General features: G+C 58.0%; 1 protein-coding gene across 2 annotated transcripts; it reads left to right on the top strand.

Moving 5' to 3' along the window:
• The first annotated feature begins 1,205 nt into the window (after positions 1-1,205).
• TANGO6 (transport and golgi organization 6 homolog) lies at positions 1,206-21,918 on the top strand. Of its 2 annotated transcripts, none has more exons than XM_030457908.1 (17): positions 1,206-1,891; positions 2,099-2,215; positions 3,149-3,299; positions 4,086-4,213; positions 4,699-4,861; positions 5,407-5,489; positions 8,793-8,905; positions 10,146-10,322; positions 11,196-11,322; positions 11,907-12,086; positions 14,565-14,699; positions 15,815-16,306; positions 16,457-16,514; positions 18,039-18,191; positions 20,191-20,342; positions 20,798-20,911; positions 21,552-21,918. In XM_030457908.1, the coding sequence occupies exons 1-17, from the start codon at positions 1,214-1,216 to the stop codon at positions 21,726-21,728; spliced, it is 3,198 nt and encodes a 1,065-aa protein (XP_030313768.1). In that variant the 5' UTR covers positions 1,206-1,213; the 3' UTR covers positions 21,729-21,918. The 2 variants fall into 2 exon arrangements, with proteins under 2 accessions (XP_030313768.1, XP_030313769.1); XM_030457909.1 differs by having other exon boundaries at positions 4,089-4,213.
• The last annotated feature ends 1,350 nt before the right edge of the window (positions 21,919-23,268 follow it).

Raw genomic sequence — 23,268 nt, forward strand, 5'->3', positions numbered from 1 at the left:
GAAAAGGGTCTGATATGTGCTAGGAACCCAGCACTGGTCTAGTGTTAATTGATTTTATGGTTTTTATATTAAAAAAATTAAATAAATTGTTTTAAGAAAACCAAAAGCCTGTTGGGTTCTGTTATCTGTGTTCAGGGGCTGGTTTGCCCCACAGAGAGCTGTTCCTTCACACAGTCCCTGCGACCACCAAAGGGCAGATGGCAAATGCCCAGCTCTGGGTAACAAGGACAGATCTGTACCAGAACACGTGTTTTCACATCACCGAAGCCCATCAGGAGGCAGGGCTAGCAGCTGACTGCGGGTCATGGCTTTGCCTGACGCCGAGTCTGCCCTGGGGAAAGGAGGAGCAGGACATGGTGTGAAATCCAGGATTGTGCCTTTATTCTGTCGATTCTGTGCATGCAGGGCCTGTGCCCACGCCCTGCCCTGCGCCAGGGAGCCTGGCCTGGAGAGATCGCTGGTGTTTGTCCAAGCCTGTAGTGGCTGTGACCTCATTTCACAAGCCCAGCCCGGTAAGGAAACACAAAGGAATAACAGGTCCCACACTGACTTCAGACTTTGAAGGACACAGAGCCCTGGAGAGCCTGGCAGAGGATTTGAAACTGACCTGCCCCGTTGCAGTCCTGGACAGGCGGGATGCTCACTCGTGTGCTTTGCAACACACAAGTTGTTTATGCCAAAGGTAAGTCTGGCTGCTGACCCTGAAATCAGGCAGTGACACTTATCATGCACATCTCCTCCTCCTCCACACACCAACTTGTGATAGAGTTGTATTTGGGCTCTCCATCCTTAGACAGAACGCTGCTTTTCTCTGGAAGCCGTAACTTTTGTGGGCTGCAGCCAGACCTTGCTGTTGGCACGGGAGCTCTCCCGAAATACCTGACTTACCGGAGGGGCTGGTGCTATGGGCACCCCTGGGGAGCCGGAATGAGGCATACACGGCCAGACCGGGCCGGGATGGGGACACCTGTGTCCCCCGCGCTGGGAAGCAGTTAAGCCCCAGGCTGCCGCCACCGAGAGGCGGCACCGCCCGCACCACCCGTGCCCGTGCCCGGCCCCAAGATGGCGCCAGCCCGCCGGCTCCTCCCGCCCCGCCCAAGATGGCGGCGGGCGGGCGGGCAGCTCCCCCGAGATGGCGGCGGGCGGTGTCGCTCCGCCCCTCTGTGCCCTCCCCAAGATGGCGGCCGAGAGCGCGGCTCCTCCCCTTCCTAAGATGGCGGGCTCCACGGAACCGGAGCCGGGACCGGAGGTGGAGCGGGTGGTGGAGGCGCTGGAGCTGCTGCTGCGGCCACCCGCCAGCCCCGGTGAGCCCGGCCCGGAGACCGCGCTGCGACCGGAGACGCTACGCAGCAACGCGGCGGAGCTGGAGGAGCGGCTGCGGCAGGCACTGGGTTGGGCGGAGCTGCGCGGCCTCCGCCATACCGTGCTGGCCCGGGCCCCCGCGCTGGCCGCCGGGGCAGCGGGTGAAGCGGAGCCGGGCTGGGCCGCTGCCTGCGGGCTGCTGGCGCTGCTGCTGTGCCTGAAGGAGCGGCTCTGCTCTCTCGCCAAAGTCGCCCCCGCCGCCCGTGGGGCCGGGCCCGAGGCCGCTCCGCCGCTCGCTGCCGACACGCTGAGCGTGGCACAGGGTCAGGCGGTGGGGCGGGCGCTGCGGGCCGCCTTGGGCTTAGGGCTGGTGCCCTACCTGCCACCGGGCGTGGGGCAGCGCCCGGGGCCCCCTGCAGCGTCCCCGGTCCCGCCGGCTGCCCGCGGGGTCCGGCTCCATGCGGTCACCACCGCCCTGACCGAGCTGGCCCAGCACCCCGCGCTGGGTGGCCCGCTCCTCGCCCGCCACCTCGGCCTCCTCCTCGCCGGCCTCAGTCTGCTGGGCCACGGCCCCACCGCCCACTGCCAGGTCCGTGGGACCCCGCTGCTGCGCGGTCAGTGCCGGTGTTGGGCACCGGCTCTGCCAAAATGCTGTCGCGGTCACCAGTCCCCCGAGCCCGCTCTGTGGCTGAGCCCATGGCTCACACTCGCCAAACCCGGGAGCTGGTGGGGCACCAAAGGGTTTAGAGCCAACGGCCAAGCTGTCCTCACCACGCTGGGGGTTGCTATTTTCCAGGGTGTTTCAGAAGCAGAGCGAGCTCGGTGCCGAGAAGCCCTGCGGCACGTCCTGGACCGTGTCTACCAACCGCTGGCGGTGCGGGAGCTGCTGGTCCTGCAGGGACGGCCCAAGCAGGTACCCAGCGGCAGGACTATCCCCGGCACAGTGCCAGGGCTGGGCGTTCTCATTATCCAACCCTCCTGGAAATGTTCTTAACCTTAAGAACCAGCTTGGTGCAGAACCCTCATCCCCAACACTCAGGTGAAGTGGCTGGGCACACATCACTGGCCACGGTGCCCATACCAGGCTGTGTGTGACATGGAGATGGTCATGGCGACACATGCCACCTTGGTCTGGCAGCTGTGTCCCCTGCGCCTGGCCAGGCACAGTGCCTTCTCTTCCCCTTTCCACAGGAGGGGTGAAGCACTGCTGCCTCCATACAGGCTGCCATTGGTGGCTGTTCCAAAGGCTGCCTTGTGGTGTTGGGGAGGAGGAGGTTTGATATCTCCATTGTGTTGTTTTGGCGAAATCCTGAGGGAAGGAACCACATCCCAGCTCCCAAGTGGGTGCTTGCTCATGGAAGTCAGGATGTGAGGAGCTGTTGGTGCACACAGGGGATGTCTGGGGACCATGTTGCTGTGCTCCAGCTGGGATTGCATGCCATATCTGAGCAGGCAAAACTCGGCTGTCCCACCTGTGGGGGCTGCCCAGGGTCTGTATGAGGCACTTGGTGGCACCGTGCAGCAGCCCCCTTTACCTTCATTGAGCCTAGCTTGTCCCCCCAGTGGTGCTTTGTTAATGAGGCAGAGCTGCTGCCTGAGCTGAGAGGTTTTAATTAAAAGGGGGAAGCTCTGCATGAGGGGATGCTCCTGGGCAGGCTGGCCCCTCTCATTAAGCCCTAATTTGCTTTGTGCCACTGGATGAAGAAGTGATTTATTTAAAACCTTTCCCTCTCCTGTGCTCCTGCCTCAAGCCCCGCAGGGCAGGGCGCAGGCTGTTTCCCTATTAGTGGGGCTTTGTACAGAAGCGTGGAGTAAGTTCCTTAGCCTGCTCTTTGTTTCCTTCTAGAGTCCTCCCTCTCCTGGAGAAGAAACAAAAGCAGCCCTTGCGCCGGCTCCAGGGTGGTTGCGGCGCCTTTGTGGTCAGCTGCTCTCCGAGAGGCTCATGAGACCCAATGGGGTCCAGGCTGTGGTTCGGGGCATCATGGAGGGAACAGGGGGTGAGTAGGGTGCTCTGACGCTGCTCGTGGCTTCCAGCATCACAGATGAAATGATGTGGTGATGTGTCTGAGATGCTTCATCCCACCAGGGGCCCAGGCAGGACAGTGCCATCAGAGCACTGGCATGAGAAACAGCTTCTGTCAGGCCAGGCTGACGCTGTAACTCCTGCGGATTTGTGTCTGATGACTGTGCTGCTCCCCCAAACTCTGAACACCTTCCAACTGCAAATGCCTTTAGTTCAGAGCACGCTGTCAGTGTTTGAGGTGCAGACTGAAAGCCTCCCAATTAATTTAGGCTGTTTGTACCTCCGTGGGGCCACACCTCGTGTGTACAGAATGTGGTTTGGTTCCATGTGAGCCATGCTTGGTGCTGGGCTATTAGCAGCTGCAAGTGGACTGAGACCCATCCCACTCCTGGGCTCTGCAGCTTTGCTCCCCTGCTCTACATTTCCTGCCAGAAAAGAGAACTGTTGCTTTCTAAAAGCTGAATCCCATGGTTTTTAGTGCCAAAGCCTCCTCCAGCCAATACCAACCTGATGACACTGTCCAAACACAGCCTCCCTCCACTTCTTGGCTCATACACCTACTTGTAGAAATAATTTTCTGTTACAAAACGTCTTGGGCAGTGTTTTTTTTCCTTTCTGTCATTCAATTCAGGTGTCACCTGAGACATGTTCATAATAAAAGCTAGAAATCCAATTTTTGGCCAGAAACATCTGGCTTCAGCCAAGACTGGCCCTGTGTCTGCTGTCAGTCTGAGTTGATCTTTCCTTTTTGCTGGTGCAGCAGGTGGTGCTGGCGCTGAAGCAGCAGCTGTGGACTGGAGAAAATGCGACGCAGTGGCAAAGATCCTGGCGTCCTGCCCGCAGCAGTGCCTTTCCCTCGAGGACTACTACTACCTGGTGTGCCCCCAGGTATGTCTTTTCCTCCCCTCCCCACAGCACGCCCACTCTGGCTGGGATTGTGGACCCAGCTCTTAGCTTGGAGAGTGTTGGTGCTGTCACTTCTGCTGGAGCGTGGCCTGGCTGGAGTCAGGACAACCTGGAGATGTGGAACGTGTCAGCAGACACATTTCCACCCTGCTCTTGAATTTTCCATATATGATTGGACTGCTGGATAACGTTGCCTGATGGCACGAGCTGTTCAGCTACAAAGAGCTCTCTACTGTGAAGCTCTAGCCTTTGGCTGTGGGAGTGATGCAGGTTTGAGCCCAGAAGCACATCCTGTGCTAACGCAGGGTGGAGACTGACTCTTCCATACGTGGAATCTTGTGCCAGAATGTCCAGCAAAGCAGCATGCAGGAAGCTTCTCTGCTCTGCTGAGGCCTGCAAAGAGGTGGCCCACCCCTCTTCTGGGGCACTGCTGATCTTCATTCCTTTATCATGGACTTTCCTTCCAGATTCTGGACTTGCTGCACATCCAGGACAAGCTGACAGCACTCCAGTTCCAGCGGGTGGCCACCACAACCTTGCTCACCATGGTGAGAGGACACCCTCAGCTGGCAGAGCAGCACCTACTGCAGCCCCTCCTGGCTCCGCTCCTGCGGTGCTCCGAGACTGCAGGTACCAGCTGCTCCCTGCCCAGACCCACCTCAGCCCAGGGTCTGGCTTCTCCTCTTGCTGATCTTTGTCTTTCCATCTCGATTTTCTCAGGCTGGGCTGCTGAGTGTGCAAACCTGGTGCTGTCGGTTGTGAACATGTCTGTGTGCACCATATTTACTACCACTTGAGCCAAATTACTATAAGCATAAGAGCCAAGTAGCAGGGCTTATTCCATGTGCAATTTGGGAAACTCTCCCAGTCTGACAGTCTCATTTTGGGCTTCCTGGCAGAAGCCATCCATTCCCCACACTGACCTAACAGCTCTCTGGAGAATAATGCATCAAGAAGTTGTGGTCTGCTTTGTTTTACTCGTAATTTTACAGAGTTTACAGTACTGCAGTGATACTTCATGCTGCTAATGAGAGCTCAGCCATTCCTTGATGGAGGTGGGGGGAGGCCAGGGAGTGAGTGATCAAAGTCCTTCCTGGTGCTGGGCATGGCAGGGGCCATCCTGCTGGAGACTCCTCAGTGTGTGGGGTGCTGATGTGTCTGCCCTTTCTTTTCAGAGCTGTCAGAGGACGATTTAACAGCAGGGACTGTGCTGGCCACAGAGGCAGAGCTCAGCAGCTGCGTGGAAGATGTGCTCAAGGTATTGTGTCTGATTTGGGCCTGAGGGTAGGCAAGAAAAAACCTCTAAGATTGAGCTGGTTTGAGACACTCTGAGCAGTTCACTGTATGTGTCAGACCGTGACAAATCCCACCGCCTCCCACAGTTGTGGCACAGGACAGCCCCGTGTGCAGCACTGTGCTGGCAGAACTGCAGCTTTGTGCTGGACACCACGGGCACTGACTGCAGCCTTTCAAGCATTCTCACACCAAAATCTTCTGTGAGATGGCAGTGAGCTTATGCTGGCTGGTTTTGGGTTTCTTTATTTTTCCCAGCATTTTTCTGCTGTGTCAAAGTAAGAAGAGCTTGAGCAGTGGGCTGGTTGCCAGGTGTCTTCATGGTGCTTTTGCATCCTCTTTCTCTGTCAGCTGCAGCAAGACTTTCTGAGGGTTGCTGAACTGTGAGCTTCTGAGAGTGTTGCATCTGGGTGTTCTGTCAGAACAGTTCCAGGGCTTGGGCTGTGATGGTGGAGCAGGCAGGAGGTCGAGTCAGGAGTGCTGCTGCCTGACACATGTTGCCTTGGACAGCCAGTCCCTGTCTAAGATGCTGCTGCTCACCTTCCAGTGTGCAGTTGGTCAGATCTCAGGGAATCCCACACGTAGTGAATCTCCAGAGGATGCCTGAGCTCTCCTCCCAGGCTGTCACTGGCTCATCCTCCTCTTAGTGCCTCTGTGCCTCAGTTTCCTCCCTGTAGAGCACAGATAATACAGCTCATGCTGAGCCCAGGTTACCTGTGTGGGAGAACCTGCTAGGAGCTGCTCTCCCCACTCCCAGGTCTGCAGAGGGCAGCCTGAGCCACAGTGGAAGGTTTTCCAAATCTCTTGCAGCATTAACCCCTGGCAGAGTGGGATGGGCAGCAGCCAGCTCTTTGGTTTGCCTAAAATGCTTTGGAATGAGTGACCTGGAAAAGAAGGAATGGAGGTGCAGGGCTGCTCAGCCTGCAGCTTGGCAGAGCCCCTGGCTCTGAGCACAGTGGGTGTGCAGCCACTTGGCAGCCAGGAGTTGGCAGCAGGTGCTGTGAAGTGAGGGTTCAGTGTGACTCTGTGGCTGCTGAACTGTCACCAGGGAGAAAAAGAGTGAGTGTGAGCTTGGTGGCATGGCAGAGCCACAGGGAGAGGTGCTGTGGTTATCCTGGTCATTAGGAAGCAGAGAGCATGTGGGTGTGGGGGAAGGAGGGTGGGCAGCAGCTGAGCTATGGGGGAGATGCTGTCCTGGCTGTGTCCTCACCTCAGGTGTCCCAGAATTGGGGACACTGCAGCTGGTCCACACTGGGTGTCCCCAGTGGTTTGTCTTCCCCTGCTGGTACCTCTCAGGGGGCTAAAGGCATTGCAGTCTCTCTAGTCCCCTTGGACAAGCAAGATGAGTTGATAAATGCAGACTGCTTCGCAGGGAGTGGTTGGATCTGAACTCTCTAGAGCTGTTCCTGGTGCAGGACAGTAGCTCGGAGCTGGTCTGTGTGCCTGGCTGCTGAAGCAGGAGGGACTGATGGAGCTCAGCAGCTCTCCCAGCCCTGATCCAGTGCTGGGGAATGGGGAAGGGTCAGGAAGGTGGAAGGAAGCTCTGGCCTCTGACCTTTTACAATAGCAGCCACCCTTCTGTAGTAGGAGAAATGTCTCACTGGCAGGAGGGTGCAGATTTAGCACCTTCTGTGGAGCTCCTTGCTCCCTTACAGTGAAATACAGGGTGCTCAGCAGCACAGACCTTGGTGCTGGCATTCAGAGGGGAAGTGGGTTCTGCTCTTGTCCTCCTTGTGAAGGAACAAAACTATGGGAACCTCTTTTCCAAAACCTTCCCTAGTAGCTCCTTTTTTTCCACCAGCATCACCAGACTCCTCAGCCCAGCTTTCTGCAGCTCCTTCCAACCCAAGAAGGACATCTCCAGCCCAGGAATTCAATTTTAAGGAGCTGGTGACTTGCTTACTGGCATGCCCCTAGGCAGGCTAAGCTCTTAAATGCTGTGATTGTTGTAGTATTTTTCGTGGTAATGATCTGTTGTAACTAGCTGGCAGGCAGAGACCAGTCTGGAGGGCTGCTGCTCACAATGGGAGTGCTGGGGGAGTGTGGGGTGGGTCCCTCCTTAATGGCACAGTGCTGGAGGCCTGACAGCAGCCAGATTAGGGAGGGACACTCCAGCCTGTGGGTTTGCAAGGGGGGTTTCTTGCCTAGCAAGTGTCATTTGATGCTGAGTGGGAAACCATCCTTGGGGCTTCATCAGGGAGGCTTTGTGTACAAAAGGTTCTGGGTAGGAAGAATGGCTCCACGGGGATTAGCACAGGAAAAAAGGTCTGTTTGCATCAATGCACCGGGGCAGAACGTTATCAGGACAATCTCCCTCCTACCTGAGCTGTCACACTGCCTGGAGCAGGCAAAAAAGCTCTTTGGAGTGACCCCCAGGGTACTTCCAGCTTGATTGGAGATGTGGGGAGACAGCATCTTCTGAGCATGTAGTTCACCAGCCAGCAGCAGCTGGACAGCCCTTGGACAACTTGTAAAAATACTCTAGTGTCCCCCCTAAAAAAGCCCCCCAACTTAAGTCCCCCAACTAAAAGCTGTGGAGGGAGGTAGAGCCTGCTAAAATGAGGACCTGAACATAGCAAATCCTGGGCAAGGTTTGGCATTTAATAGTTTTCTAGACCGAGTATTCCCAGCACTACAGCTTTGACTGAAAGCACCCTTTTACCTGGCTTTTAGTTTTGGACAATTCCTGTAAAAGTATTCAAAAGGAAACACAATGTCATAAGACTGTGTGGGCAGCAAGATGGGACCTGTGTGAGGTGAGCTGGTGACGGGGGTGCTGGTTTGGTGGAGGAAGGTAAGGAACGTGGTTTGGGAGGGTGCTGCTTGGGATGGAGAAGAGGAACGTGCCCCTACAGCCTCCTCAAAGCCCCTGAAACCCACTTCTTGCTCAGCTCAGCACACGTCAGCCCAGCTGACTGATCTCTTGTCTTTGAGATATGGCCTGAGGTGCAGGATTTCCATAAAGATTTGCTAATTCGAATGTGCCTGTTGCATCTCTGCTGCCCAGGGGTAAGGTCTCACGTTACAGACTTCCTCCATGGCCAGCTGCAGTGTTCCTGTAGCTTGGAGCCCTGCCGTGGTTATAATGCTTTTAATACAGAATATGGCATAATCAGGGAAAACAAAGCTCCAGACTGAAAGAAACAAAGCCTGGAAACCCTCTGCCACCCTCCCTAGCAGCAGCCGTTCTGCAGCAGAAGTGCTTTTTGTCCTTCCCTCTGCTCCACACAGGTGTTTGACTCTCCTCCCCATGCCCTTCTCTCTGTAGGTGTATGTGGTTGGAAATGACAGCTCGAGCCTGCTGCTGGGATCCTTGCACTCAGTCCTGGGAGTGGTTTTTTCTCTCTATTCCTTTGCCAAGCAGAATGTGTCACACTTACGGTAAGGGAGGATTGCGCACGGCTTCTTCTGGGGTTTCATCTTCTCCTTTCTGCCCACCTCCAGCGGATGTGCCCGAATGGGCCACGAGCAGAGATCCATTTTCTCACCCTGAAGAGCTCTCATTCAAAGCAGGCGTAGGCACAGTTCACAACCTCGCTGGCAGGTCTGTGCCCGAGGAAGCAGTTCTCAAGGAGTTCTCACCTTAGTTTTTGTCTTCCCTGAAGCCAAAAGGTTGGGAGTAGAGGCAGGAATGTCCTGTGGGTGCCTGGAGAAGGGATTGTGGTTGTGGTTTTGGATAGAGATGGTGACACAGGCTGGGTGTACCAGGGACTTAGAAACAAGATAAAAACCGGATGAAGCAGCTTGATTGCTGGCTCTCAGAAATGAAAGGTTATTCTTCTCCCTGGGGTAGGACAGGCCCCTCACAGCTGTCCCTCATGCCCAGCTCCCCCAGCGTGTCAGTTGTGGTGGCAGGGACAGTGGTGACCCGGTGCTGGTTGGCCTCTGTCCTTTCTCCACCTGAGTCTGTCCCAGCCTAATAAATACTCTCTGAGTGGTTTACACTTTGGTGATAGTGGCACATGGGTCCTGGAGGCTTTCCCTAAAAGGTCTGTACAGACACAGCTGCTGCTATTATTAAAGCCATCGTTAATCACTTGAAAGAGTAACGAGTGCTGTGGCAGGTTGGTGGAACAAGCCAAGTGAACACTGCTGCTGGGTGAACAGAGTCGCTGCTCACTCCTCTCTTTGCAGAGGAATTTGGCAGGGGTGACTGAAACCACAGCTGCCTGGAAGCGCTCAGCTTTCCAGACCCCTGGCACAGCCCTGCTGCTCCACCCCACTAACCTGCACCTCGCCTTGGCAGGGCTTCCCCTGCCACCTCTGTGCTCCCCGTCTCCTTCCTCCTCTGCCTTGGCAGAGCTGACAGCTCTGTGCTTTGTCAGGTTGGTGTGGGGCAGAGGTGGCTGTCCTTGTACAGGCACACTGCTGAGAGCGGGGCTGCAAGATTGAGGGCCCCAAATCCTTCCATCTGGGAACAGCAGAAGGACAGGATGTGCAGCTGATCCCCTCATGGACCGTCACAAACACCTTTGGCTGCCGGAGCTGTCAGCCCAGAGCACCCCGAGGAGTGCCCTTGGTTGCTCCAGAGCACTCTGCTCCCCCCCCGCCGTGGTGCTGGTGTGCAGGGAGAGGGCTATGGTGGGCAGGGCAAGGTCACCACTTTCTCTCTCTTTGCCAGCTCCCCGTGCCAGGAGATCCTGCTGTGGTTCTTGGAGAAGTCGGAGCGAGAGACGTCGCTGTCCGTGCTGGAAGGTTTGGTGGGGCTGAGCAGCAGCGTGCCTGCCCTCCACCCACGGTGCCGGTTCCGCGTGGGCAGCGAGGGTGGTGCCACCATCGCGGTGGAGGACACCATCAGGTGAGCGGTGTCAGGCGTCGGAGGGCTGTGCCTAGAACAATCATAAGTCCCAGCACTCCCCAAATTCAGGTTCCACCCTCTAGCCTGAGCCTGTCTGGTGGTGAGTGGAATCCCTTGGGCACGGGTGGCACTGTCACAGCAAGGACTTGAGCGGTGCCAGGGCGGCAGAGCCAGCGCCTGAGCTCCCCTCCTGCTCTTGCAGATGGTCTCAGCCAGGAGAGGCAGAACGTGGGCATGTGGGGAATAAACTGCAACCATTAGGCTCCAGCCAGGCAAGCTGCTGGCACACTGCTCAGCAGTGTGACATTTGCTTTGAAGGGGTGGCTGTTGGCTGGCAGGTGCAGGTTCCAGGGCAGTGCTGTCTGCACAACAGTGTCTGAGAATGGGTGTACCAGGACCACCTGTGAAAAAAACCTACACAAACACACTTGGTTTGGCTCTGTTCCTGACCTGAATTAGAAGAAGGTCTGCCCTGTGGTTAAACTGGGTTTACTTTCAAGTTTCTCCTAATGGCCAGGGCTCTGCCCCTGTCTTTCCTGGTTTTATGGCCATGAGCACTGCACGGATTAGCCAGAGCTGATCCCCTTGTTTATGGGATGGCTGCATTGAACACGTCTTGCACTCAGGGTTTCAGTTAATGTTATTCCATTCATGAATGCAGGTTAATTAATAAACTGAATGCAGGATCGCATAGATTAAATGAAATGAGCAATAGTTTGGCTCAGCTGCCTCCAGCCTTCCCCTCTCTGGTGGTGCTGTGAGGGAAGCCTTGCAAGAGAAGTGGCTTTAACCTTGTGTGGAGTAGCTCAGGGCCTGCCCTGGAGGGGGTCTGGGTATGTCCATCCATGTTGGTGACACAGTGCCCTGTTTCAGTGATGAAGATGAGGCCCTCTACCAGAAAGTTTCCTGGGAGCAGTGCCGTGTGGAGAACTTGGTGGAGCTCCTGTCTCACTGCCAGAAGAGTGGTCTAGCTGGAGACTTCTTCATCCACTGCCTGAAGGTACAGGCAGACAGGGGGAAACCCTTCCCCCTCATCCCATCCCTCCAGGCCCTTGTCCCAGGTCCCTCCCCAGCTTTCCTGGAGCCCCTTCAGGCATTGGAAGGTGCTCTAAGGTCTCCCTGCAGCCTTCTCTTCTCCAGGCTGAAAAACCCCAACTCTCCCAGCCTGTCTTTATAACAGAGCTGCTCCAGCCCTTGGATCATCTCCGTGGCTGCCTTTGAACTTGCTCCAACAGCTCTCTGTCCTTGTGTTGGGGACCTCAGAGCTTTGTGAGTGGCCCCTGCCAAAGCAAGACTGCAAGCAGAGGTCCTGCAAAACCTCATGGCCTAGGGGGTGGCTGCCCTAGGAGAGGGACTGGATGTGGTGTCTGTGGGGATGGATATTTGCCAGGGGTTGGCCTGGTGACATGTGTGCTTGTGGAAGGGGACGAGGCTGGAAGAGGGGAGGTAACAGGGTGGAGGAGGATGTGGAGCACCCAGGAAGGGTGGTGTGGTGACACTAGTTCCTGGCACCGGTGGCACAGCAATGTTCCTGGCACTGATTTGGCTGCATTTAACCATGTCCCTGTGCTTCCCTCCCGGCAGGCACTGACCCGCGTGGCTGTGGAGGACGAGGTGGCTTCAGAGTCGGCTGCAGTGCCAGAAGGGAGTCTCCTGGAGCTGGAGCAGGACCACGCCAGGCAGGGGAGGAAGCTGCTGGTCCTGCAGGTTGTGGCCACGCTGTGTGAGAGTGTCTCAGACACCGTGTTCACAGACATCACTCAGGTGGGTCACAGCAAAGCCCTGGGGGGTTGGTGGCTGGAGTGCATGGCAGACTGAGCTCTGGGCTCTAAGGGGGTGGAAGCTAAGAAACAGCAGGAACATCCTCAGGAGAAGTAGTTTATAGGTGCAGTCACAAGTGTGTCAGCAAGACACTGTCCTGTGCAGTGCCAGCAGGAGGGACAGAGGCAGGAGGGGGTAGCCCAGCAGATACCTTCATGTTTGCACCCATAGTTGTGTGCTGGAAGTCCCCAGAGCACTCCCTGGGGGAGGATCACAGCTCTGACTCACCAGCTTCTCTTCATTTTAAGCAAAATGTATTCCTAGGTTTAACAGAGCTCAAAGACTTCTGTACCCCCCAGACCTTCTCAGCAGGCACTTGCTGCCTGTCTGTGGTGTTGGTGCCTGGTTTTTCTGGCACACCTCTGCAGCCACCTCCAGGAGCTGTGGTAGCTGAGCTGTCAGATGGATGAACATGGCATGGCACTGCTGCCACATGTTTGTCCCCAGATAGACGCTTTGTGAGGTTTCTGTTGCTGGGACCCACACAGAGGGCAGTGTGTCAGGTGATGAGTGTGGGTGTAGCTGTGCTGGTACCGTTGGTACTTGTCCCGTGTCTTCATGAATGGGCAGTCACGGAATCTGTTAAATGCTGTGATTTCACAGGCCAGCCTATTTATTTTAACTTCCTCATCCTACCTCGTTGTTTTCTTTTAACTCAGTAACCTGGTTATGCAGTTAACTGTGGAGGCAGGTTTCCCCATTTTGCTCTTGGGGACAAAGGAGCCTTTGTGTGCGCTCTGTGGTGACAGAGGGGACCCAGCCGGTGTCACTGCGGCGCCCGCGGTGCTGCAGCCAGCGCTGCTTTGTCTTCACCTGCCTCCATCACACCCACCCAGGGCTGGTCAGAAAGGTGGCGTGGGAAACAAGGAAGGGTTTTGCCAGGCTTCTGGGTCCAGCCGTGAATCTGGTCTGAAAAGAAACCACCCACGAAAAAAAAGAAACGCAGACAAAAACGCCGTTGCGCTTCCAGCTGGGGGTTGTGTTTCAGGGAGCTCCCCCGGGCCGGGCCAGCAGTTGCAGAGCTGTTTGTAAGCAGGTTCTGCAGCACAAGGTCCCTCTGTGGCTTTTGCTCTTGCTGTGGGCACTCTGGAGCCTGGCTGTGTGCTGAGTGGGGTGGGAACAAACAAGGTCCCTCTGCCAGACCCCAGGAGCTGGTGGCAGCTGTGCACCTCCTCAGTTGCACAACACATTTTTTTTACTTTTTCCTCCCTTCATGATTGAATTTGTTGAGACTGACTTGATTTCCTCACGAGGCCAAGGGTGCTCTCCTCCTGCGTGAGCAGAAACAAACCCCAGTGTTTTATTTTTCAAGCTTTTTTTTTCCCTTCTAGATTAGGATGTTTTTTCTTTCCTTCTAGATTAGGATGTTTGTTCTTTCCTTGAAGATCAAGGCTTTGTTTTTCTTTTTATAACTTTGTTTTTCTCAGTAGCTATCTCCTGCTAGATTAGTTGTTCACGATGTTCCTTTTTTTTTTTTTTTTTGCATTAAATATAACTTCAACCCCTTCAGCTTGTGTGTCAATGTTTTGTAAGAGCAGATGTTCTGACACTTGTTTTCACTCCCTACTCTTGCTGTTTCACAGTGTTTCATTTCTAGACTAATCAGCCCAGAAGGTCGCTGAGCCTTTTCCATAGCCCCCCTCCTCGCTGCAGTGGGGATGTGCTTAACAAATCTGGCAGCCATCAGCTCCTCTGCTGATGAAGAAACACGGTGCCTGCACTCGTGTCTGTGCCCTGGAGGCTGGAAATGGGGGGTGGGTTGGTGCAATAGCACCTCATTGCCCTCCTACTTTGTCTTCCAAAGAAGTTCCTCATATTTTGCAAGACTCCTGTCATGGAGGAATCAGCCCCATCCAGCATGGGTGGGAGCCCAGGTGCTGCTGCAGCTGGTGAGCTCACCCTGAGCCTTGTGGTGCAAAGACACAGAAAATACATGATTTCTAACTCCACTAGAAGCACAGGAAGCCTGTGGGATCAAGGGTGTCTGTGCTAAGAGTCCAGAAGGCTGATGCCAGCCAGCCAGGATCGGTACAGGCTTGGGAAAAAGAAAAAAAATTGAGAAAATGACCAAATAAGTGACCTAGGTGGTAAATGGCCCAGCTTGAGTGTTGGCTCCATGTGGCTCAGTGGTGGTCAATTGGTCAGCTGGTCAATTTTCCAAGCCCAATTTGTATTTCATACAAACCTGCTGGGCTTCCTGCATGCTGACCCATCCCACGCAGCTTTCCGGCTCCTATTCCACGGCATGGCCGTGGTGGAGCAGGGAGAGGAGGCAGAGAAGTGGTTGAGCTACTTTCCCCTGTCCCTGCAGCCACCACCTTGTCACCATCGCCCTGTCCTGGTGGAGGGGCAGGGCTGGGCAGCAGCACCCCTGGGCTCTCTCCCCTCCTGACCACTCTTCCCCGCGCTCTCGGCTGGCAGGTGGAGGAGCTGGTGGCAGCCATGCTGCAGCGGGCCTGCCTCAGCCCGGCACGGGGCCCCGGCGCGGCGGTGGAGGCACAGACCCTTGCCATGGCCATGGGGCTGGTGGCTGCCATGCTCGGCGGAGCTGTCCAGGTGAGGGGGAGACCTGGGGGGAGAGGCTGAGGGGAGCCATGGCTGGCGTGTCAGGGTTGGGGTGCACCCCAGGCTGGGCTCCCTGCTCAATCCAAGCACTTGTGTATATGGATATATGTCATTTTTCCTCAGAGCAGTGCCAGGGTGCTGGCCAATGGTTAGCTTCTGGCAGAGCACCCAGTTCTTCCATTTATTATCCAAAATCTGCTTCCCAGAAGGTGCTGACAGAGCAGCACAGTTACATACAAACCTTAGTAATCCATCCTCTGCATCCCCACACCACAATGGGCTCCATCTCCAGAGCACAGTGAATTTCCTGCTGTTTCAAGCATTTATTATGCTTAAAAATCCTCCATAAAACCAGTACCTTGCTCTGTTACCCCGTTCCGTGTTCATTACTGTCCTGCAATCCCACTGGCTTGTGCTTACGTCACTGAGCTGCCAGGGTTGCATCATTCCTGGACTTGCCTGAAGGAAAACCCAACTGTTAATGGAAAGAAAAGATAATTTATTGTGTCTTGTTTAATTCCTGACATTGAGAAAAGAACATTATTTGGAGGAAATGTAAACCTAGAGTCTCGTGGGTCTAATGGGCCCCCTTCCAGGCAACTGAACTCGGCAAATTGGATGTGAAAGGGTTTGGAGGCAGCTGCAGAGCTATTTCAATTTCTGTGGCCCAGGGTTTTTACACACTCCACCAAAAGCTCCACTAAAGCATCACTTCTCAGGTGTGACAGCCCAGGGTTTCCTTCGGGGCTCAGCAGTTAAATCCAATTTAGGGCAGGAACTTCTCCCCCTTGGGTGCTGTGGCCTCAGGGCAGGTGGCAGCCGTCTTGCCCAGAGCTTGCTTCCAGGCAGGACCTGGCACGGTGCTGGAAGGAGTGTGGCAGGGATGTCCCCAGGGTCTGGCACAGGCACCGCTCTCCTTTGGGCTCCTGTCCCTTCCCACCTTCTCTCCTGGCACCCCAGGAGGGATAGCTGCTGGCTTCTGACCTGCCAGAGATGCTGTGGCAGTGATCAGGTAGCCACGGGGCTACCAAAATGGCTCATGCATCCCCAGGGAGCCAGCCTGCTGTTGTGGCAGTGCCAGCAATGTTTCTCTTCCCCCTCGGCAGCTGCAATCCGGTGACTTTGCGGTGCTGAAGCGGTTGGTGCCACTGCTGGAGGAGCTCTCCCGCACCTACCCCGAGCCCCTCACCCAGGAGTTGGCCACCGACCTGCGCATCGCCATCTGCACCCACGGGGCCGTCGCCCCCAGCACCGTGGGCACTGCTGCTGACAGTGTGCTGGGCAAGAAGCCTCTGGTGGGAGCACAGAGCCGTGCCGGCATCCCCGGTGGAGCCCCCAGCACCGGGGGTGCCCGGGCACCGTCGCAGCACAGCCGCAGCAGCACCTCAGCTCCCAGAGAGAGGAGTGAAGAGCAGAGGGTGAGCCATGAGCCCGGTGCCGTGGGTCCTGCTCCCTGTGCCCAGGAGGGGCTTCAGGAGCTCCTGGTGTCAGCCTATGACCCTCAGCCCCCCAGCCGGGCGGCTGCCCTGCGCCATCTTGCCAAACTCATCACCCAGCGGGATCCAGAGGCACTTCAGCTTCAGGAGAAACTCCTCCAGGTACCAGGCTCCCGCTCTGGTCCCCATCCTGTTCCATCCTGGGGACAGTCAATGGTATCAGAGCCCTCTGACCCCACTGTCACCATTGGTGGTACCTGTGGTGCTGGCTGGGCACGGGGCCGCTGCTGACGACCTCCCCTCTCCTCGCAGGTGTTCCTGGAGAACGTGCAGCACGACGATGCCTTTGTCTACCTCTCAGCCATCCAAGGTGAGTGATGCTGGTGCTCTGCAGGAGGAGGTCTTGCTCTGGGGGGGCTTCAGGCAGCCAGAGCAATGAGCAACAGAGCGGTGGCTGGGATGTGTCTCCTGCCTTCTTGGTTATGGTGCTGTTTGGTTGAGCTTGGGAGCTGTGTGCAGGGTTGGCCACGTTCCTGAGCCCATGGGCTCCATCTCTACCCCTGGGAACTGGTCACTGTCCCTGTGCCAGGTTGGGGCTGTACTTTTGGTGTGGTGGGGGCACAGCCCCAGCCCTGTGCCCAGATGATGCTTTGGCTGGTTGGTACAGCTGATGCTGGCAGAGCCAGGGCCCTGGGGACCCACCAGTGCTTCCCTAGGCCTCTGCCATGCTGTCCCCATGGCCAGGATGGTAACAGCCAGCCGCTGCCAGCCCACTACATGGATATGGCACTACAGAGGCATTTTGTGGGCTGGTTCTGTGATCCATTGCCATTCCCATGAGCTGAAGCAGTGCTGGTGCTGCCGGGAGCCCCGGCTGCCATAGGGTAGTGAACCTCCGGCAGCAGCTGGATAAGGAGCTTATCACCAAGCTTCCCTCGGCCTGTTGGGTCTTGAGCGGGGACAGGCTTGTCCCTGCCCCGCAGGTGAAACACAACCGTCCCGGTGATGAATCCACCCCACACAGCTGCGGTGTTTGGCAGCCCAGACGCAGTGGTGATTAACCCTGACGCGGTTCCTTGTGGCGGTGACTCAAGGTGCCAGCGGCACCTGTGGCGTGCGGTGCTGCCAGCAGTGCCAGGCAGGCTCCCCGCTGCCCCCCAGCCGGGCTACCCACCGCAGCAGCTGGGCCGGGGCTGCCACCACAGCTGGCTACAGCGGCACTGCCGGGGATCACCTAGCTGGGCTGCAGTTGACGTGATGCCAAAAGAGAGGTCAGTGCCCCGGCAGTCGTGCCAGGACTTGTGGAGGGTAACCCATGCCGGGCACCTGCCATTAGCTGGGAAATGGGGTTGGAGGTGAAGGCACTGCCCCAGAGCCGGGGCTCAGCCTGACTCAGCGCTTGGCACTGCCGGCACTGCCTCCGGCCCTTTCCCTGGAGAGCAGCTGTGCCTGGTGCTGCCGGAGCCCTGCTTGGCACTTGGCCCCAACCCGCACCTCTAAAGGGATGGTGAAGCCAGGACAGCCCCACGGCTCAGCATGTGTCCCATGCCAGGGGCTGAGCCCTTCTTGTCCCCAGGAAGGTGTGGCAGATGCAGGGCACCCTCAGGTGCTGGCTCCCACCTGGCGCCAGGTACACCCAGGGGTTTCAGTGTGCCCCATGGCCAGGAGCTGAGAGCATGAGCAGGTAGCAGGCACCTCCTGCCAGCTGCTAAATTATTGATTTTTGAGCTTGGCACCCAACCAGATCTGATGGAGGGATGTGCTGTGAGGCAGTGAAGGCTGCACCCCCTGCACTGAGGGCACTGGGGTGGCCTGTGGTTCCTCTGCCAAGGGTAGTGGCATGTGCCATCCTCATGCCCAGCCCTGACCCACACTTTCCTCTCTCTGTCCCCAGGTGTTGCCCTACTCTCCAGTGAGTACCCAGAGCAGATCCTTCCCGTCCTGTTGGCACGGTACGAGTGCCCTGTGCAGGGCCCGGAGGACACCATGGCCACGGTCACCAGGATGAAGCTTGGAGAGGTGCTGATGCGTGTCACTCAGGCACTGGGTGAGTCCTTGCAGGCACGGTGATGCTGGCTGCTGCCAGCAGCCACGGCACCACTTGGTCCCTCACTGCTCTCTGCAATGCCACCAGATCCGGGGGACAAAGCTATCGGGGGCTTCTTGTTGTCCGGCACCACCACAGGGGGTTGGAAGCCAAAGGATGGCTGGTCAGGATTTGCCAGCATTTGCTGGTGGGCAGGAGTGTGCTGGCAGAGCCTGCTGGCAGCCCACCGGCCCCTCAGCCGGCAGCACAGGGCTCAGAGGCTCCCGGGAAGCGCCCGGACATGCTGGGCTGAGGGGTGGAAGTTGGATGAGGCTTTTCCAGCACGGTGTCGGGACACGTCCTAAAACACCTCAACGTGTTCCCCAGCTGAGGCAAGGCCCGTGGGAGCAGGCGGCTGGAGCAGGTGGCAGCCATGTGTCCCCGCTGCCCCTGGGGTCCTTGGTCATCGCTGGGGGTGCTTTGCTCCCTGCTCAGCCATGGCAGAGCCACATCCCTCTGCGGAGCCCGGACCAGCCCAGCCCCAGGGTCAGGGCTCCCCTGGGAGCTGGCTGCATGGCTTGCCAGAGCTCTCCTCCATGGCAAAGCTCCCACAGCCATGTCCCTTGGCTGGGTGGCATCCCTGAACTCTGCTGGACATGGTGCTCCCTGTGCCTGATCATGCCAGGATGGGGACAGAGGATGGGCCATCCTTGGGGCCATCAGTGCCATCACCTTCCCATAGAACTCTGGCAAAGTCCTGGGTCATGTTGGTGTGTCCAGCACCACGCTGGGGTTCCCTGGGCAGCTGCTGGCAGCACCACTGGCAGTGGGATGGTGGGCACGGCCTCGGTGGGGGCTCTCCCCCCGCCCCACGGTGCCTCCGCTGCCGGCAGCGACTCTGACACGTCCTGGCTCGCCTGCGTATTTATAGAACAAATGGCACAGAGTTGTTTCTGTTGCAAAGCTTCAGGATCCCAGAGTGAGGATTTATCCGGTGCTTCCAGAAGTGCTTTGCTCTCCCTGGCAGCCCTGCTGCAGTTCCCAGCTCCCCTGCTGCAGCCTGGGGACCCCCCTGCCCCTCTCTGTCCCCATCCCTGTCCCTGCCTGCCATCTCACTGGAGCAGCTTCTCACCCACCCAGGAGGGGATTTTGCAGTGGGCACCAGGCATCGCGGTGCTGCCAGAGCACTCCCACCCTGTGCCCCTCCGAGCACCCAGCCTGTTGTTCACAAATAGGTGAAGCCATCACAGAGTGCTCCTGCAGGACCTGCTGCCTGTCCCTGCCCAGCCCTGGGCCACAGCCAGCACTGGGTCTGCTCATTCCATGGCCCCAAGCCCCAGTGTCCCAGCCTAGGGCTCAGTCCTGTCCCCATGTACCAGAACATACCGTGACATCCCACTGCCTCCATTAGCAGCTGGACACCATCATTCAAGGAGCTTCCAGAGCTCAGGAGAGCCAGGAAATGGCACCATGCCCACACCACGGGCACACACCGCTGGCCCTCCAGCTCACCCATGGTGATTGTTCATGCTGGTCACGGCCTCAGCACGCCAGCCCTTAATTAGGCAGCTCACACATCCATGGTGCCTCCCTGCGCTAATTGTGGTGGGGGTGGTGTGGCTGAATGATGTGGGAATGAGGGCTTCAGGCTTCATTTTGGTGTCTGGGGTCACTTTCCATGGCTAGGGGCAGGCAGAGGGACATGGGACATACTGGGTGTCCCCAGGCAAAGCTCTTTCCTATGGAGTGTGTGCTGGAGGGGGCTGCTGGGGGACTGTGCTGTGGTGTCCATCTCTGGTACCATGGCATGTCCCCACCAATGCTCTGTTGGTGCCTCCAGGCTGTGACCAGGACCCTGAGCTGGGCATGATCTCTGCTCCAGATGTTGCATCCAGCTGTTGGGTCATGCTGCAAGGGGACAGAGCCTAATCCCTGTGCTCCCAGCAGAGCTGGGGCTTTGGCAGGAGGGGCCAGGGGTCTTTTCCTTGCCCCTGATGTGCCACTTTGTTCTCTCTTTCAGGGGACATGGTGGTCAAGCACCGGGAGCCACTGGTCCGGGCCTTCCTGCGGGGCGCACGGGCCACCGACAGCTCTCTGCGGGCCAGCAGCCTCTCCAACCTGGGCGAGCTCTGCCAGCGCCTTGGCTTCCAGCTGGGCTCCATCATCCAGGAGGTACCAGCTCCATCCCGGCACAGCTGGGCCCTTCCCTGAGTCCCTGCTCTCACTCATTAATGAGGGTGGTTCATTAGCAGGCAGCAAGGCTGCTGGAGGGGGCAACAGGACATTTCAGGGGAGGCGGGGGGGCAACAACAACAATTTCCAGGGGTATTTGCTGGTAATGGAGACTGTAAAAATCATTGGAACTGAAGCAAATGCTCAGGGAATTTTAGCCCTGATTTTTAGGGCAAAAAGCTTTATAATCAGCTAAAGATGCCATGGCACTGCAGGAAGGGCCTGGGGGCACAGTTAGTTCCTGCCCAAGGCACCTTCTCCCACTTCTTCCCTACCCCTCCAGCTGGATTCACAGATCCCATCCTCATCCTCCAGCCCCAGGGACACCTCCAGCACCACTCCTGTGTGGGGTGCCCCTGCCCCTGCTGATGGCCCCCCCAATCCTGTCCCCACAGGTCACCTCCTGCTTGACTGCCATAGCTAAGAGGGACCCCGAGGCGGAGGTGCGACGAGCTGCTGTGCACGTGGTGGTCCTGCTGCTGCGGGGTCTCAGTGACAAAGCCACCGAGGTGGGTCACCTGCTGGGGCAGGGACAGCCACTGCTGGGCTCCTGGGCATCCCCAGGATCCTTCTCAGGCAGCTTCCCAGGAAAATCCCATGGGACTGGGACCTCCAGCTTGTGCCTCCCCCATCGAAAGATCCCCTCAGTGCTCAATCCTTCCTGGGGCAGAGGGGACTTTGTGGGAGCATGTAAGATGGCCATGCCGTGGGGCAGTGACAGCTCTCAGGAGCCACGGAAGTTACACAGCACTGATTTGACTTGGAAATGCCCAGTTTTTCCATGGGCCGTGGCCTCCCTCACGGCTTCCCAGCACTGAGCGTGTTGGGACTCAGCTCTGGTGGAGGAAAGGGCTGGTTCCCCATGGGAACCCCCGCAGCAGGGAGCTTGGTGTTTCCCCCCATGCTGGAGGGACGCCGCCACGCGCTGTTGCTCTTGGGCTGTGCTGCCAGCGCCTGGGGAAACTGAGTCACGGGAGGGCCGGGGCTCACGCCCGAGGCAGCGTGGTGGTGGTGGTGCCGCCGTGTCCTGGCACCGGCAGCATTTGTGGAAGGGGCAGCCCCACTCCTGCCAGGGCACGCCGAGGGTTGCGTTTTAGGTTGTTGGGTGCATGCGAGGTGCCGGCGGGTGCTGACACTTCTCCTGGCCAGGTGCTGCGGGACGTCCTGCGGGACCTTTACCGCCTGCTGAAACACGTGGTGATGGCTGAGCCCGACGGAGCGACGGTGCTGCATGCCCAGCTGGCACTGGAGGAGCTGGACACTGTGATGAGGAGGGTCCTCTTCCCCCCACAGACACTGGAGAAGAAGATCGTGGTGCTGCCGTAGCAGGGATGCAGAAATGCACTCTTCCCACTCTGGTGCCAAGGCTGCACTGCTCCCAAGGGAACGTGGTCACTGTGCCCCCAGGATGCCACCAGTGGGTGCCAGACAGAGAGGGAACCACAACCCCCCAGGCTCCCCGGGGCCAGGGAAGGGGGGTCCCATTAGGATGGGGAATTAAACAGAGACACTCTGAGCACTGCACCCATCAACTCTCTGGAAGCCACACAGAGCCCCTGGGTGCCATTGTGGCCACGTCCCCACACATTTGTGGTGGGGGCAGCGGTGTGGGTCCTGGTGAGCCCCTGGGTCCCATGGGGCCAGCATTGGGCTGGAAAAGCATCCAGGAGGGCCAGTGCCTCACTCTCCAGTTGCCAAACAGTACAGGCTGCCCCCGAGGGGAGTCGGGGAGCTCTGTTGTCCACACCTCCATGCAGGCAGCTGTGTACCCCAGGAGTGGGCAGGCAGCATAACCCTGCCTCAGCCCCATGTTCACACTATGGGGCTGCTAGGGGGGGGCGGTCCTGAGGCTGGTGTGGGTGCTGGGGGATCCCTGGGGCTGAGGATGGGGCCCTTCCACTGCAGCACCAGGAGCCCCCTCTGTGCCAGGGCTACCACATGTGCCAGGAGTGTGACCAGGGGCTGTGGGACCCTGCAGGTCCCTGGCTGGGACTGGCACTTGCTGCCATGTGCTTAGGGACATCCTAGCATAGAGGTCCCCCCTCCTCCTGGCCAGGGCAGACCCTTGCACTCTAACACCAAGAGCTGCCATCACCCACTGTGCTGGGGGAGCTGGGCTGGGGACAGGGGTGCTGTGGGGTGACACTGGAGACCTTGGGGACCTATCCTGAAGCTCCCTTTATACTGGGTACCTGTGTGGCTGCCCTGTGCTGTCCCATTCTGGATGGTGTGAGGGCTGATACCCCCATTCTCTGCAGGGTGGGGGGGTGTCAGGCTGTGTCTCCACCCCCAGTGAAGCCGCCTGTGCCAGGCCCATGCCTCGTCTGCCGTGCCGTGCCGTGCCGTGCCGTGCCGTGCCGTGCCGTGCCGTGCTGTGCTGTGCCGTGCTGTGCTGTGCCGTGCTGCTCCACCGGCTGTGCACGGGCAGGGGGGATTGCATTGTCCTCACCGAGAAGCGGTGGCAGCCGAGCTCTCCTCCTCACTACGCTGCCGCCAGCCCACCCTGGCGCCGGTGCTGGTGCTGGTGCTGGTACCGGTGCCGGTGCCGGGCCGTGGGCATGCGCCAGGATGCTGCCGTACCGGCTGTGCCTCCCCAGGGCCTGCCGGCAGCGCCGAAGCATGGATTTTGAATGAAAAGTCCCTTTTGATGCCGCTGCCGCAGGGAACAAGGAGGAAGCTGTGCCGGAGGAGGAGGAGGGAGGTTGGTTTCCACCTTGGGCCGCGCTCCTGTGGACAGCAGCAGGGAGAGGCGGCCGGCAGCCACCGGCACACCGAAAGGTGAGGGGACACGGGGCGACCGTGGGGCTGCAGGGGGGGTCATGCTGTAGGGTGGGGGTCATGCTGCCTCTGTCCCCCCCTCCCAGCT

The sequence above is a fragment of the Calypte anna genome, chromosome 11 (assembly GCF_003957555.1).
Source record: "Calypte anna isolate BGI_N300 chromosome 11, bCalAnn1_v1.p, whole genome shotgun sequence".
NCBI lineage: Eukaryota > Metazoa > Chordata > Aves > Apodiformes > Trochilidae > Calypte > Calypte anna.